Genomic DNA, 15,535 nt, shown 5'->3' on the forward strand with positions numbered 1-15,535 from the left:
TGAACGGAAAACTCTCACTGGTACCACTACCCAGATTCCCCCCTAGGTGCAGCACCTCATGCACATAGGTGGCTTCCTAGAGAAAGAGAGCCCATGAGGAAAAAAAGAGCTGACATTTCATAAATGTGTGTTAAAGGATTTATCTGCCCTTCATCTGAAAGCTGCTCCAACCCAAATATTTAGCTACGTCCTCGTAAGTGCAGAGCTATTATTTTGCTGTCCCTTTGCTGGCAGAATCGGAAACTAGGATCTTAAGAAAAAAAGTCTAGAGGTCCAAGCTTCAATAAGCACAGGAGTAAAATAACAATGATTTTTTTTAAAATGGTAATAGGCAGGAGAGAAGGTGACCCAGATCTCTCCCAAGAACCTATTGCTCAGCAAGACTTGCTAAAAGCTAGAACCAAGAGTGGTTATTAACATTGGCCACTCTTTCGGAAATGACATAATGGGATTGCCCTGCTCTTATGAGCAGCATGGAAATTGGAAAGTACAACAGCAATTCAGAACACATAGGTAGAATATAGTCCCAGAACAGTTCTCTGGTGGACAATTCCTCCTGGAGCTGCTCCGCACCATGCTCCATTGCTTTTGTGAGTAAGTGGGAAGAGCCAGTGCAGCATGAATGTCCACCATGCCACCCTATTCTCCGTGCTCCACATCAGCTTCTGCCTGGCTAAGTCGACCGATGAAATTCTGAATTCAGAACAGAACGCCTGTGAAGGTGCAGCTCAGCATCTCCAGCATAGTGTAAAACAAATGAGAAGCTATTTGGTGCTGCTTCCACCCCATTGCTTGTGACCAAAGCATTGTTACTTTGTCTGGCAATCTTTGGATGGATAAGTCCAGCCTTCTTACTGTTCTCGAAGAAAACATTCTTCCTATTTGAGGGTTGTCATCTTGCCTGAATTTCCTAAGTGTATCCAGTAGTTCCCCAGCCAGCTTCAGGTGTTTAAGAACTGCAGTATTGAATCTCTTAGCTGAAAGGAAGTGGTATGTGGTGGGGTGGAAGATCACATTGACGTGAGAAAGAGATGATGGAGTAAGTAATAGCGAGTTAGTTAATGCAGCAGATTTGCTGACAACATCTAACAAATCATAGTATTTACAAGACAGAATGGAAGCAATTGCTGCAAGAGTCTAGCCTCTAGGAGCATATGCATAAATAAAATTAGAGAACAATCTAAAATAATAAAGAAAGCTACAGACTTTGACTATGAATTTTATTGACAGTGGCATAATACAGTTAACAAAATGACATAACTGGAGTACATAATGCATTTAGCTTTCATAACTGAGGGCAGACATAACAGCAGTCCTCCTACATCAACAATATTCCATTTAAAGACAGATAGAATAGGACTGTGGTCAATGAAACAAAGTAACAAGAAGCTGAATCAGATATCAGGAAATAATAGCTTTCAATTACACAACATTACATGGAAAAATCCAAATATTTTACACAAGGAGAAAAGTAAACCTTAACACCAAATTTAACTTACAAGTTATTAATAGAAGCAGAGAAACTGATATAAAATTTGTCAATACCCTTTCCATTAAGTGAAAAATAACACTATCACTTTATGCATGTGTATGTTCAGCTCACAGCAATGTAAGCTATATTATTAAGCAACTGGGTAGAGGATAAAAATACTCTTACTGGCTATGCTGCACTGTCATCAGTGCTCATCTTTAATAATTTAAGATCTTCTTCAGCTGAAAAATACTTTACTCCATTCATGCTGGCAGAAGGTGATATTGCAGCATATTTCCTAAGGCAATTGCTCATTTGTCCTGGGCATCCATTTATTTTACAGGTGAATAAAATAGCTCTCAGTTTTTTTTCACTAGCATTAATAAGAGGGGTAAAAGCCAACTGAAAGTGGCCTGCTAAATTTTTGTCACAATGCTGTTAGATGGATGCAAAAAGAGAGCAAAAGGTTCCTTATTCCAACAAAACCACTTCTCTCACTAGCTTTTATAATAGAACAGACAGGATGATGCTTATTTCCATATGAACAGTAGAAGAGAGTTTAGAAGCAAATTAAATTCTGAATAGCACTGAAGGCAAGTACAATAACAATTATTCCCTTGAACAGTAGCTGTTCAGACTGCTGGGATATTTTGAACTAGTGCTTTAGAGCTAAATGTAGGAATGCCAGTAAGCAGCCATCTCAATAGAGGTTTTACTGTGCACTAAAATAACAAAGCATTGGGACCAAACAGAACACATGGAAGGCTAATGTATCTGCATACATTTTTTAAAAAATTGGTTTGTAGAGATGTAGCTACAATTATGATATATCCCCAGTATCAGTGTACCTGGTATGTCACTAATTCCTTTTTGGTTTAAATATTCTAAGTAGAAACCTGTTATCTATATTCACTCTTTTACTATACAGTCTACTAATAGTTGTACATCTATATCCTTCTAAGAATTTTATCCTTTAGGTATTGGAAACATGGGAGTAGAAATTAGTCCTAGTGTTTGCAAATGCACGCATGTTAAATGGATGCTGAGTTTAAAAGTAGCATCATAAACAAGCTTGTTTCTTATTTATTCCAGTAATAATATTTAAAATTGCTCTAACTAAACTTGAAATGTTTTTAAAAAGCTTTCTTGGCATCACTTATTCTCTGGACTTGGACAACCAAGAATCATTCCACCTTCCTCCAGAGGAATTTTCCAATTCTTGCTTTTGCAGTGTTTGGGCTATAAAGACCTAACGGTAACGCTGTCACCACCTTCTCTCAGTGCCCACGAGAACGTGGATGTTTGCTGTGAACCTCGCTGTTCTTAGCCTCATTCTCTCTTGACGTTATCGTTTCTAATCCTCTTCCATTATTCCCTTTGTCCACTTTTATTCTCTAATTTCTGGTATACTTTTAATGAAGTCAAGCGCACTAAAACAAAGACTTTGGCCTCGATATTCTTCTACTTTTCATTTTGTGCATTCAGACTTAAAATGTCTCTGTGAACTTTCTAGACTGAGGTATCGATTCCCAAAAGCTAATTTCTAGCGGAGTTTGCGAGCATCTACGCGACTCCTGGTCTCAACCTCGCGGACTCCAGGAGAGGGAACGGGACAGCAGGACCGCAGTCACAGCGCTCGTGTAGGCGCTAACGCCTCCTTCCCGCGCGAGCGGGGCGGCGGCTGCCCCCGCGCGAGCGGAGCCGCGCAACCGGCAGCGCCCACGCGCGGGCCGGCGCCGCGCCGGGGCCGCGCTGCGGGGAAAGGGGCCTCGCCCGCTCCCCGGGCTGCCGCCGCAGCGTGCCGCCCAGCCTGCGCCTCGGCGCGCAGCGCCCGGGCCAGCAAGGAATCCAGCGGGGCACTGAGTCCGCAGCTAGACGCCACGGCCCGGGGGGCGATGCGCCGCGGAGAGCTGCCCCCGCGCCAGCGGGGCCCTCCCGCCGCCGCCGCCACCCCGCCGGTTGCCAGGGCGGTTGCTACGGCGCCATGTCGGGGTGCGCGGCAACCCGGAAGTGGTGCCTGGGGCGGGGTTTCTCTTCCTGTGCGGCGGGCCGGACCCGGCCGGGTGAGGAGGCAGGAAATGGCGGCGGTGCTGCAGCAGCAGCTGCCGGGCCCTCCCGCTCCGCAGTGCCGGGCCCAGGCCGCCTAGAGCCGCCGCGCCAGCGCCAGCGCCGGGCCCGGGCCGCAGCCTCGCCGGGCCGGACTCCGAGCACTTTACATACATGAGGTACGGCGGGGCCGCGCCCGGCGCCCGCGGGGAGGGCGGGCGCCGCCGGGCTGAGGCGCCCGCGGGGCCGCGGCGCGGGAGGGGGCCGCGGCGGCGGGCGGGCCGGAGGCGGCGGGCGGCGGGGTTCGCCGCGGCGCGGCGCGGCCCGCGGAGCTGAGCGCTGGCCCGCCGTGCGCGCCCCGCGGTATTGTTTGCTCCCGCCGCGCTGTCAGCGCCTGGCGGCTCCCACCTCCGCGCGCCCCTGCGGTCGGGAGGGATTTGTTGTTTTTCGCCGCTGCGTTTTAAACAAATTCGTAAGTTTCTGTGATGCAGGGGAACTGTTTGCCTTAATATTTTGAAATATTTATGTAGAGGTTGTGTTGCAGTGAAGAATCGCTTTATCTAGTTATGCTTCCCTGATCTTCACTTGCGCCTGGATAAACGTATCGCTTGGTTACCTGGCGATCTGGGGTCTCCCCGTTTCCTCCTGGCAAATCAACATGTGGAGCTCGGTGTATATCTTAACCCCACTCCGGTTCTATTTTTTTGCTTTGTGCTGCGTTTCTGTTGACATGGAAACCAACATCACTTTCTATTCCAGAGAATTGGAAGCTACAGCTACCAAAGAAGTTGAAAGAAAACTAAGCAGGTAAGGTACTCATTTGAATTCACTCCTGCAGTGCAGAACAAGAGTTAGCTTAGGGCTAGAAATCTTCATGAGTTATATTTGGAGTTTTAGTTTCATATTAATTGTAAGGATTTTAAAAAATTGGAAAATGCAATTCGTCTGTTGTGTAGAGAAATCTGTGCAATTTTGGTTAATTCTACAGGCCAAGCACCTTTTTAATATGGTTCCATAATGTAATTTATTACATTATATCAGGTTCTGTAGAACTTTCTTTCTATGGGCTAGAACGCTTTTGAAGAGAAAACTTGCTTTTCTGTTGTAAATTGTTGTGCCTAATTAAAAAAAAAAAAAAAAAAAGAAATGACAGGCTGTTTTTTTTCCTCCTATGTTGCTCAGCAAAATATTGTTGGGATGTTTGGGTTTTGGTGAGAAATTGGCTTTGAACCAAATATAAAATAAGTATTACTGCATAATGATTAGTTTCTTGCCTCCCTTCTGTGAAAAAGTTTGCAGCTTTTATTCTACAGAGTTCACAAATGAAAGATTCAGTTTTAAATACTTAGAACTCTTTACCTGCACAGAATTCTTAATTCAACAGTTGAATAATAAAGAGTTAATCTACATCACTTCTGTATTTAAGAGGTTTTCTTTTGCACTGTTTGTTTTTCAGTACAGTGGCGTTCTTGCAAATACTTAACGATTTCAGTTGTTCATGTTCTATGTTTCCTATCTTTGTCTTACTTTTTTTGGTGTTCTTTTTCATTTAGACCTAAATAGGGCTTCTACCAGGGGATGCTGGCTATTTGACACACATTTAGACCCTGAATTTAGCTGCTAGAATGTTATTTCTTGTACTTTGCTTTTTTATTATTGATTTACTGTGCCTGATCAGTCTCCAGGTTTCAGATTGATTTACAGTTACACTGTGAAAACTGACTGGCTTTCCCCTGCTATCAGTATGTGTCTTTTTTTTTTCCTGATCATATATTTAAGAGTGAATAATTTTTCTTTTTTTATTGTGGGATTCTATACAATTTATTTAGAATCTTTAAGATACACTTAGCATGTCATTTTAAATACAATGACAAGGCTGTTGTTAAATGGAGTTTACTTGAAGAGAGCAATGTCAAATTGCAGCTCCTTTAAGTAATGTCTCTGCAAAAGGTATCAAAACACAATATAAAAAAAATCTAAAACATTAGTGTTTTATGGAAAGCCTTAATACATATTTGATGACAGAAGGGATTTTGGAATCATATCATTTAGATGGACTGAGCATTAAGTTTAAAAAAATATATTCTGATGGAAGTTTTACAGTCATAAAAATGTGAGGTCTGCTAGCTTACCAGGAAATCTCTTTGCAGTGTAGAAATTGAAAAGAGATGACAGTGAATTTATAGAACTACTTAAATTAAGTAATTTGTGGGGGTTGAGAACAGAACAAGGTTCACTGAGTAAATTCTGATACATAATGAATCTCTGCCATACTGTACTTTCTGATACAGAGGTATATATTTCATTCATTTAAGAGTCTAAATTTTGTTGCTGTTGTTAATATTAATACAGCAGTTGTGTTTTTTCAGAAAAATCCCTATTTTAACTAGTTTGTGTTTAGTGTGGGAGTTTTAGCCTGTGAGCATATGGTCTGATAAAATTGTAGCATACTTACTCTGGGTAAGCATTATTACTGTTTTAGTATATTCTGTAGAACTAAACAGATAACTCATTCTTTCTCTAATATCACTATTTACAACCATTTTTGCAATTTTGCATTTGTATGTAAATACATTTGTAGTGGCTTAGGCAAATCTGCCTAAAAGAGCAAATATATTCCTGGGAAAGATTAATACACTAATGCTACAGTTTTTCTCTAAAATGTTTACATAGCTTATATATCGACTGCAAACTCCATGGACATTGGCATTGCTTTACAAATGGTGTGAGATGACTTTTGGAGTTTATGCTTTTGAAAAAACAGGCAGCAAATGTTCTCTTTTTTGTTTTGTTTTTCTTATTAGTGATATAGACATATATTACCAATTTCAAAAATAAGATATTGCATGATTTGCAGCAGTAATTGAAAGAAATGCATTACACATTTTACTGTTGCTTAATGTTACAAACTAAATATCACCTTTTCAGTCTGCATTGCTGAACAAGTCGCCCACAACAGAATGTGCAATTGCATTATTAGCTGGAGGAATGTAAAAGAAAGTTGAACTTTTTAATATGTCGAAAACAGTAAAAAAAAAAAAAAAAAAAAAAAAAAAAAAAAAAACCCTTCTGATTTCATTTAAGAAATAACATTTTAATTCTGTTTGGTAAACAGGGCTTTCCTGCCTCATTTATGTGGAACTGAGAGAAGGTAAATATCTGAAATATGTTTACAAACTTTCTCCCTCCCCCTCCCCCCCCCACACTAAAGAGTTTGACTTACTACTTCACAAGCATGTAAATTACAGAGGAAACTGTCAAAGCAGCTTTCATTCATCTGTGTTTCTGCTGCAGAGAGTCCATCTGCGTTGGTTGCAGGCTCTTATGTTTTGAGAGAGCAGACTTTATCTGAAATCATGTATTTCTCTAGATTTCATCAAAGTATTCTAAGTTACTGCTGTGAGATTTTATTTACTCTTTTATGTTAGTGTAACGAATCATATTTCTGTGAGGCTTTCCCTATTTGCTTTAGAAAAAAAATGAGGTAGCTCAGTGAAAGAGGCATAGGAGAAACAGGATGAAAAATATAGCAATTTCTGCTGAAATTTGATCACTAGAGATTTTGGGGGGCAGGGGGAGCAGTAAACTTCTTATGACTTATGCTGTCAAATGGGAAGTGTACACTGTAGGGAGGGAGCTTTCTGTTTACCCATTTCAAGATCTTTAGAGACTCATAGACAAAATGGTATATGTCTTTCTCCTTTACCTAATAACTGACATACTTTTTCAGATCATGAGTAATTGTCTGGTTGTCCCTAGAAGGTAACTTGCATTTACCTTTCCTTTTTCTAGTCTTATAACAAACCCATCGTGGTATACTACTTGACTCTGCGTTAATAAAATTGCAGCACTCTGGGAGATGAGTGGCCTTACAGTTAAGGTGCTGAACTTAGACTGGCAATATTCAAGTTTGTGCATCTGTTACAGCTATCCTCCATGATCAGTTTGATTGTGGAGAAGTAGTTTAATCTATTTTCTTCAGTTTCTGATTTTTTCTTTTTAATGGAGATAAGGATTGTTTATTGCTGCTACTAAAGCCTTGTGTATTTAGATGATAAACTTGGGAAAGAGATTTGTCTTCTGTATCTTTGTGTAGCAGTGAGCATGGACTGTAATCCTGGTTGAAAACTCAGAGGGAAACTGTAACACAAATGTTGTTCCAAAACTATGGCATACTTATACTGCTTGTAGCTTGCAGCGTAGTTCTGTCGAGCCAGGAGGAAAAAAATGTTAAAGATGATTGCATTCCAAATAATTGGTGATGGTAGGGGTGATGGTTAAACTTTTATCTTTCTAAGCTGATAATTTAAAGACTAGAGTATTAAAAAGCAAAAAAAAAAAAAGTTGCTGGCATTTTTTTGGTAATTAATTATGCATTTAAGTATGGCTTCAGTTTTCAGCTTGGCATCACCTCTTCTGTACACTAATAGCTGAAAAGAATTAAAACATATACAACATCTGTAAATAAGTGTTTTCATTTTCTTATCAGGGCCTGAGGCTTTCTTTGCTCCTGTATAATGTGCTGAGTGGTTTTAGTTTTCAGAGAATGTTTCCATTAAAGGCACTGCTGTTTTTTGTTGTTTTTTTTTTTCTTTTTTCTTTTCTTTTTCTTTCTTTTTTTTTTTTTTTTTTTTTTTTTTTTTTTTTTTTTACTTTTAAAGTAGTGGTTTCTATTCCATAAGCTTGAAGAATATTCTTTTTGTAGTAGTGGACTTTTTTGTGGGAAGCGTTGAAAGGAATGGAAGGATCTATTTTTAATTGAAACAAGTGGTTTATAGTAGGTTTGTTAATAATGGTGGTTTAATAGAAAAGCTTACAACTACTTTTCAGAAATTGAGAATTTTTATTGGCAGTTTTTTTGAAATTATGTTATTCCGAATCTTAAGATTGGGAATCTTGTAGGTCACAACACAGAAAAATTATCAAAAATGAGAGTCTCAGCAATCTATTTGCAAGGCTATAAATCATATCAGACATAGGTTAGATATGGCATGTGTACATGTACATATGTTTATGGTCTTTGCAGAATTCTAAAAGTTCTTTCAATTCAAGATGCTTAAATGTACTTATCTAACAGTGCTCAGTCTGTAGCAGTACAAGTTAATTTATAACCAGAAGAAAAGCAGCTCAGTGGAATTGATTCCCCTCTGACCTCTGAAGTTTGTTTTGTTTGTATGTCACTGGATTTTCTGAAGCCGTTGTGTTAAATCACTTAAGTTCCTACTTTTTATATTTGCTCCATGTAGAACATCGGTAGAAAGTAACACTGGGAGAAAGGGGTAACACAAAAGTTGATGTTCAGGGATCAGTGGCAGGCATGCTGTTGGTGTCTTCAGTTCCTGTGATCAATGAATGGGTAGAATGCTGAATGTCCTTTCAGGAAATGAACTGGTAAATATCTTTTTACCTTCAGTTATTAACACAAAGTTACTAAGAGATTGACTAGTTATCTGATTTCCTTTACCCACCAGAAAAGTGCTCCCTACCTCCCTCATTTCTGTTAGCTAGGACTACTGCAGTAGTTCATCATTTAATGCTTTTAGTGTGGAAGGCCATGTAATGACACCAAAATCCCAAATACAATCTCTGCAGTGTTTGAAGTGCTTCAAAGTAAGCCTAATGCAATACTTTTGGGAGACTCCCTTCACAGCCTCAAGGCTTCTAGAAGTATTTATTCCTGATGTTAGCAGTGTCTTTAAAAATGTACTAGCACCATCTTGTGGGGCAGTGTGACTTAAATTTGGTTTGGGACGTGTTTTCTGAAGATGCCTGCTTGGCAAGTAAACTCCATGCCTGAGCATTTGTAATAATGCTAAAATTTTTAGTGTTATTTGTAGAGATATATCTTAACTGTTAGTATTAGCTTGAAGAATCTTGAAACAAAATTAATACATTTTTGTCTTTATTACATAGGTAATTTGGCTTAGATGAAAGCTAGATAATTGACATTAATGGTAAAATGGTGACTCGTTTTCTTTCAGTGCTTGTTATGCGAAATATTGCATGCTTTTCACTAAAGTAAATGTTATGTTCAAATCATAATACAGTGTTATGTCTAGGATCATGATTTGTGTCAAAATTTTTCTTTTAACGATAATTTTCTCAGTGGGGTGACTAGAATTGTAATTCTGCAGTGGCATAACATTTCTCTTTTGCGTATTGTAACAGCAAAAATAGCATGCTTTACAAATGCCAGTTATTGGATCCTTGATATATCTCCCAAGAAAAATACAGATATAGTTGAATCTTCTTTTCTATAACATAAGAATAGATGATAAAAATGGCTAATTATTTTTCTATGTTTTCCGTGTTTAAAAAGCTCCAGGTTGCCTTTGTAAAGATCTCACGTTAATCAAAATTTTTTCATGAATTAAAGTAACAATTACAATGTGGTTTGATGTAAATATTACCTGAAATATTTATATTCTGAACTGAGCCTTTTTTTCCAGTCTGCAAGCCAAATCTTGTCTAAACAAAAATAAAATTAGAGTTGTCGAAACTTAACACAAAGAAAGAGTAGTGAATGCTGACTGTAGACGTAAATGTGACTGCTTTCTATTTAATGGCATGTAATTGTGACGGTTTGAAGTGAAAGACTTATTCTCAAAAATAACCTAAAGTCCCAAGGCACTTTCTCTTTTGCGAAAGTGATATCCCTCTTAAATTAAAAAGTACAATTTTTTTGGCAATGGCTTAACTAAGTGAAGCATTTTGGTTTATCTTCTGTCTTGCACAAACAAGAGTTGTGTTACAAGAAGTGCTGTCAGAAGACCACCAAGAATGGTTTAAAAAAAATTATATGTAAATGATGGAAAATATTTATCTGACGCTCCTTGTATTCAGTATTGTACAGAGAATAGCAGCTTCTACTTTTATGTCCTCAGACTCGTCAAATATATAGTCTCTCCTGAGATGAAGATCCATTTTCATTTGATCTCATTTGAAAATAGAGTTTTTTTCTAGTTAAACTGAAGGCCTTTGTTCTAGTCTCAAATGTGAATTTGGTATGGCATGGATACTTTATTTTCAGTTGATCTAAATTGAAAAATAAGGTTTGCATTTCTTCTAAGGCCATTTAACCATGAACAAGCTAATCTAACTATTTAGTAGGAAAAGGAAATTCCCTGTGCGTGTGTTTTAGTGAAAGTTGGATAGATGATAGGGGAAATAATAGAAGTCTGCTTGTGTGTTCGTATATGAATCAGAATTTTGAGTCGCTGCTTCTTCTGTGAGTAGCTGGTGGACCAAGCATGCCACTACGAAAACTCCTGCCATATTAAGCCAGTGGGATAAATGGTTACCCAGATATAGGGAAGAACCCAGCAGAAGAAACCTGTTTATTTTCTAGCATTATCTTGTTACTGTTAGACTTGATTCCTATGGTATTTTTTGTTATGTGCTGTAAAGTAACATGAAACTGCTGATAGTTTGTGCACAAAGAATAAAATAAAATGGTGAATACTTAACAGGAATAGGAAAATATTAAAGCCTAAGATGATACATGGGAAATACTTAGTAATTCTCTTGTTTCTCAAGGAGTAGCATTAAAGATATACCTTATTTGTTACCTCTTCTGATAGAATTTGGTATTTGATATATAAATATCATCATTTTCTGTCTGTTGATAGGGCAACATATTGGTATGTTAGAATAAAAGAAACTTGCTTTTTCAGCTATCAGCGATGAAAAGTTAGCAGTTCAACTTTAGGATATGATGATTTAATGAGGTAGATTACTATTTTAGGTTTACATTTGTAAGAGGGATAGTGACAGTAGGACTATCTTCGTTAAGTCAGATTTTTAATGAAGAAAATGGGCAGCAAGGGCATTGTTGTTAAGTGTACCATGAGTTATTTTTGCTTTTCAGTCAGTGCGGTTAGAGATTGTAAAAGTAATCCAATACTGCTGTCAAAATGTTATGAGCTATAGGTGGGTAGTTTTCTTCAGGGGTTGCCTAGGGTCCTGATATTAATCACAGTTTTCTGTGTACGTCCTGAGCTGACTTTGTCATCCAGAATCTGTTGTTCTTAAGTATATGAAGATAAATGATTACAGTGTGATAATTGAAGAATTCTGTTCTTGTGTGGAAACTGAAAAATGATCTTCTTGTAGAACATTTCAAAGATACCAGTGTATTAGTTGGTAGCATTTTCACTCAGCATCTGTATTGTAAAAATTACATTTTATTTTGTTGATTTAGTTGTGCCTGTGTTGATATGGTTTTTTTTGTGTGTGTGTGAAAATACTATTTTACATTCTGAATGATTTTTCAGTTAATATGGTTTTCTTTGTGCCTGACACACACACATTCATTCTAGAAAACAATGAATTGACTACTTCCTTAACTTTTTGAATTCAGCTTGGTACAGGATCACAGAACTGTTATAGTTGGATAGAACTTTAGAGATCATCTAGCCCAACCTCCCTGTTCAAGCAGAGTCACCTAGAACAGGCTACCCAGGATGCTGTCCAGACAGCTTTTGAATAGCTCTGATGATGCAGACTCCACAACCTCTCTGGGCAACCTGTTCTGTTGCTTAGACAGCCTAACAGTAAAAAAGTTTTTCCTTAGATTCAGGTAGAACTTCCTGTGTTCTAGTTTGTGCCCGTTGTCTCTCATCCTGTCACTGGGCATCACTGAATATATTCTCTCCTCATCCCTTTACAGGCTTCCTTCAAATAGTTATATGCATTGATAACATCATCCCTCAGGCTTCTCATCTCCAGGCTAAGCAGAGGGATCAAACACAGTCAGGATATTAGTCCTGTAAATCTACTTTTCTTCCAGTAGACAATTCTGTGCAATGTACCATCCTACAACAGTGATATGCCTACCGCATCAGAAGCGTTTAACCTGTGCCCGTAGAGTTCATTCAGCTTTCTAGAACAATTAATTCAGGTGACAGCTGAGAAAGTTGTGCTAATTCCCTAGTGCTCTGCAGCCTGTTAAGATCAGGTTTCAGACTAGTCAAATGCTTCTGCCGGCAGTAGCCTGTGTCCAGATGTTACCTCTTGCTAGGTCTTGCGCCTAGACATGCATGCCCAATGCTTGACAGACCTGGGGATGCCAGCCCCAGAAAGAACAGTGACCAGGTTGTTGCTCCAGAACAATTAGTCTGGCTCAACAGCCAGCTCCTTCTCCAGATTGAAGTAACCTTGAGGAAAGAGAATGACATGGAACAGCTACAGGAATTCTAATTATGCAGCCTGCTTGTGATGGTAGCTTTCTCCTGGGGTGATCTTGGGACAAGGTAGGCAGAAAACTGCTCAGAGAAAACGTCTGCTGAATTAATGCTTCTGGAAAGTGTCAAGCCTCCTGCATATGTGCAAAGTAAGTACACATTATATGTGCTGTGGTTGTAATGGGAGAGTGTCTATGGACATGACTTTCCCTTGCCACTGGAGGAAGACGTGGTGCTTGGCATTTCCAGCTTGTTTATGTGACTCAGTCTCAAGGGATGCGTTTAGAAATAGTGTATTTCTGAATAGAGAATCAGTGACTCAATCTTCTTCATACGCAAATCAATTGTAAATAAATTTTTTTACTCTGTCAGAAATAACCTACGTGACATATGGAAGCTGTTTTTCCTAGATTGATTTAGGACTTCTGTGCTTCTTGTATTGTTTATCAATTCAAATTATCTGTTACAAATCGGACTTTTCCAAATGAGCTCAAACTGGGAGTCAGCGTTACAGTCTTCAGCCTCGTTAGAAATGTTCAGCATGCAAGACTACAATTGACAAAACTGGCTTATGTATCGCCTTCATAGTGCACAGGTGTCAGTGCAGATTGTCACCTTCAATTTGCAAAGTATCCGTGGGATTGCTTTAAACTAAACTGCCCGTCTGTAACTGTTTTCTATAGCTGCATATCTTACCCTGTTGCCTATGAAATAATTTTTGATACTTAATTAAAAATGCAAGATTGCTTTCTGCAGCAGGGCAGTCCTCAATGAATCTAGCAGCCAAATGATAAGAGTACAGTAAAATGCAGAATAGCCAGATTGCACTTGATGGTTTGTGATTTGTCTTACAGTACAACTGAAATCGGAGAGATATCAGAAATAAAATATCTTTAGATTTTTGCATATCATTAATCAGAAATTATTTTTAAAAAGTAAAGAACACTGTGCTTGGTCATTAGGTAACAGATGAAATTAAGACAGAATTTGACTGGTCTATAGAAACATTTTAGAGCAGTGGTCTATCCATAATGCATTACTGTGTTGTAAGTGGGGTGAGAAAAATACTGGCGAGAAAAAGTACTGGTCAGACAGCTTTTATTAACACATGTGACAAACTGATACTTGTAACAGTCATCCTAAAGGTGTTAGAGGAGAAAGAGAATCCTTGATATACATTAAATCAGTCTTATTCCAACAGAAGGAAGCACTGGGAAAAGAATCAAGTAGAGGATGAAATCAGATTTGCAGCAAGAGTGAAGATCTCAGCAAACAGGGATGCAAACTGATTTCTGCTTGTATTAGTTACTGCACGGAAACACGTAGTCATGCTCCAAAGAATCTCTGTTTACAGAGAGAGAGAAATAATGGGGGAGGAGAGAAAAGGTATTTATAATTAAATGAAGAAATACTCATTAATTTTGTGAATATAAATGTTTCCCCTCTAGCCAAATAGATTTTTACCATCTAGATAAGATATAGCTGTTGTTTGACTGAAAGTATTAGTAGAAACAAATTTTGTTTGGGGTGATGTTAACATTCTCAGAAGTTTATGTCCTGTTTTAATTATTAAAGCTTTGTAGTGAGATTCTCCAGCAAGACATTGAAAACTGGAACACAATTGAGCAGCAATAATGTGGTACAGACCGCTTCCAACAGAAAGGGAATATTAGGCAGAATGCTAACTATAATAACTTTCTGGCTATCATAAAGACCTGATGAGCTCCTGTTTACTATTACTTCTTTTGGCACACCACCTGAAATAAGAGACAGCTATTGTAAGAGTGCTGCTTGTCTAATTAAAAAGTGAGGCAGTTATGTGAATTTGTCAGAGTGGAACTGAGATGAAGTCAAGCATGGATCTCTCTCTCAAAAAAAAAAAAAAAAGAGGAAAAGGAAAAAAAACCACACACACATGCCAAACAACTGCACCCATTTTGAAATTGGGTTGGGGCTTGAACTGTGTTAAAGTTGCATGTAGAATCAGCTGGTTATTTATATGGAAGAATAAGTAATGAAAATTTTGGTACTCATTAGGCATCCAGTGTTTTGCTTCTGTAGTCCAGATCTGCATATGCTACATGTATTCAATTGATTTCACCTCTGTTTTAGATATAAGAAAGCTATCCTCTGTGAAACTGCAGTTTTGTACTCGTAGATAATTTGAGGCTAAAAAAGGGAACTCAGATGTTACAGGCAGAAGTCAACCACATACTTGATTACTTGTTATTGACACTGTTAGTTCTTTTCTTCCCAAAGTTTTGTGTAAGTGAGCTTGTCATTCACTTAATGTGAGTGTATGCAGTCATGTGTCATCCATCAAATGAGGATAACTTTTCTAAAGTAGAATTAATTCCAGAGTAAGCATGTGCTAAGATCTGTTCTCCGGTCCGAGGGTGAATGGTATGGCTAAGACAAAAACAGTGCTTCCTCTGCCAACAAATCTTTCCTTAAAAGAAGGAGAGCGTAGCGTGGTCTGGAAAATTGTGTTGCTGCTATACTATCTATGCATTTAAATAATTTTAACTAGTTTTGTTTTCATGTTTGACAGTTACAGTTTTGTTCACTGACTTACAAAGCTCTAAAATTGCTTTGCTGTTGAAAGCTCTGGTGTGACAATGTTGCTCAGTTTATGTTCCTGCTTGTTCATGCATCCTTTACATCAGCAGTAGCATCCATACAGATATGCAATAAGTTGAATTAGCTGCTTTGGCAAGGAAGTGTGTGTATTTTTGTAGCTTTTTGGCAGAGGTAGTGTTTATGATCAGTGCACTGATGCAAATGCTTGCATGGCTGTTCCAGCACTGGTGGTGATGCAGAAGTCTGCATGGGAGGG

At 38.5% G+C, this 15,535-nt stretch overlaps 1 protein-coding gene across 5 annotated transcripts in view; it reads left to right on the top strand.

The window, feature by feature from the left end:
• The first annotated feature begins 3,549 nt into the window (after positions 1 to 3,549).
• The window catches only part of TNRC6A (trinucleotide repeat containing adaptor 6A), a 53,402-nt gene continuing 41,416 nt past the window's right edge, over positions 3,550 to 15,535 (top strand). For all 5 annotated transcript variants that reach the window (XM_062588774.1, XM_062588775.1, XM_062588777.1 and 2 more), the window contains exons 1-3: positions 3,550 to 3,696; positions 4,277 to 4,324; positions 6,633 to 6,668. In XM_062588774.1, the coding sequence (XP_062444758.1) occupies positions 3,692 to 3,696; positions 4,277 to 4,324; positions 6,633 to 6,668 (89 nt within the window). In that variant the 5' untranslated portion in view covers positions 3,550 to 3,691. The remainder of the gene's footprint in view (positions 3,697 to 4,276; positions 4,325 to 6,632; positions 6,669 to 15,535) is intronic.

This window comes from Rhea pennata, chromosome 15, assembly GCF_028389875.1.
Source record: "Rhea pennata isolate bPtePen1 chromosome 15, bPtePen1.pri, whole genome shotgun sequence".
In the NCBI taxonomy this organism is placed as follows: Eukaryota; Metazoa; Chordata; class Aves; order Rheiformes; family Rheidae; genus Rhea; species Rhea pennata.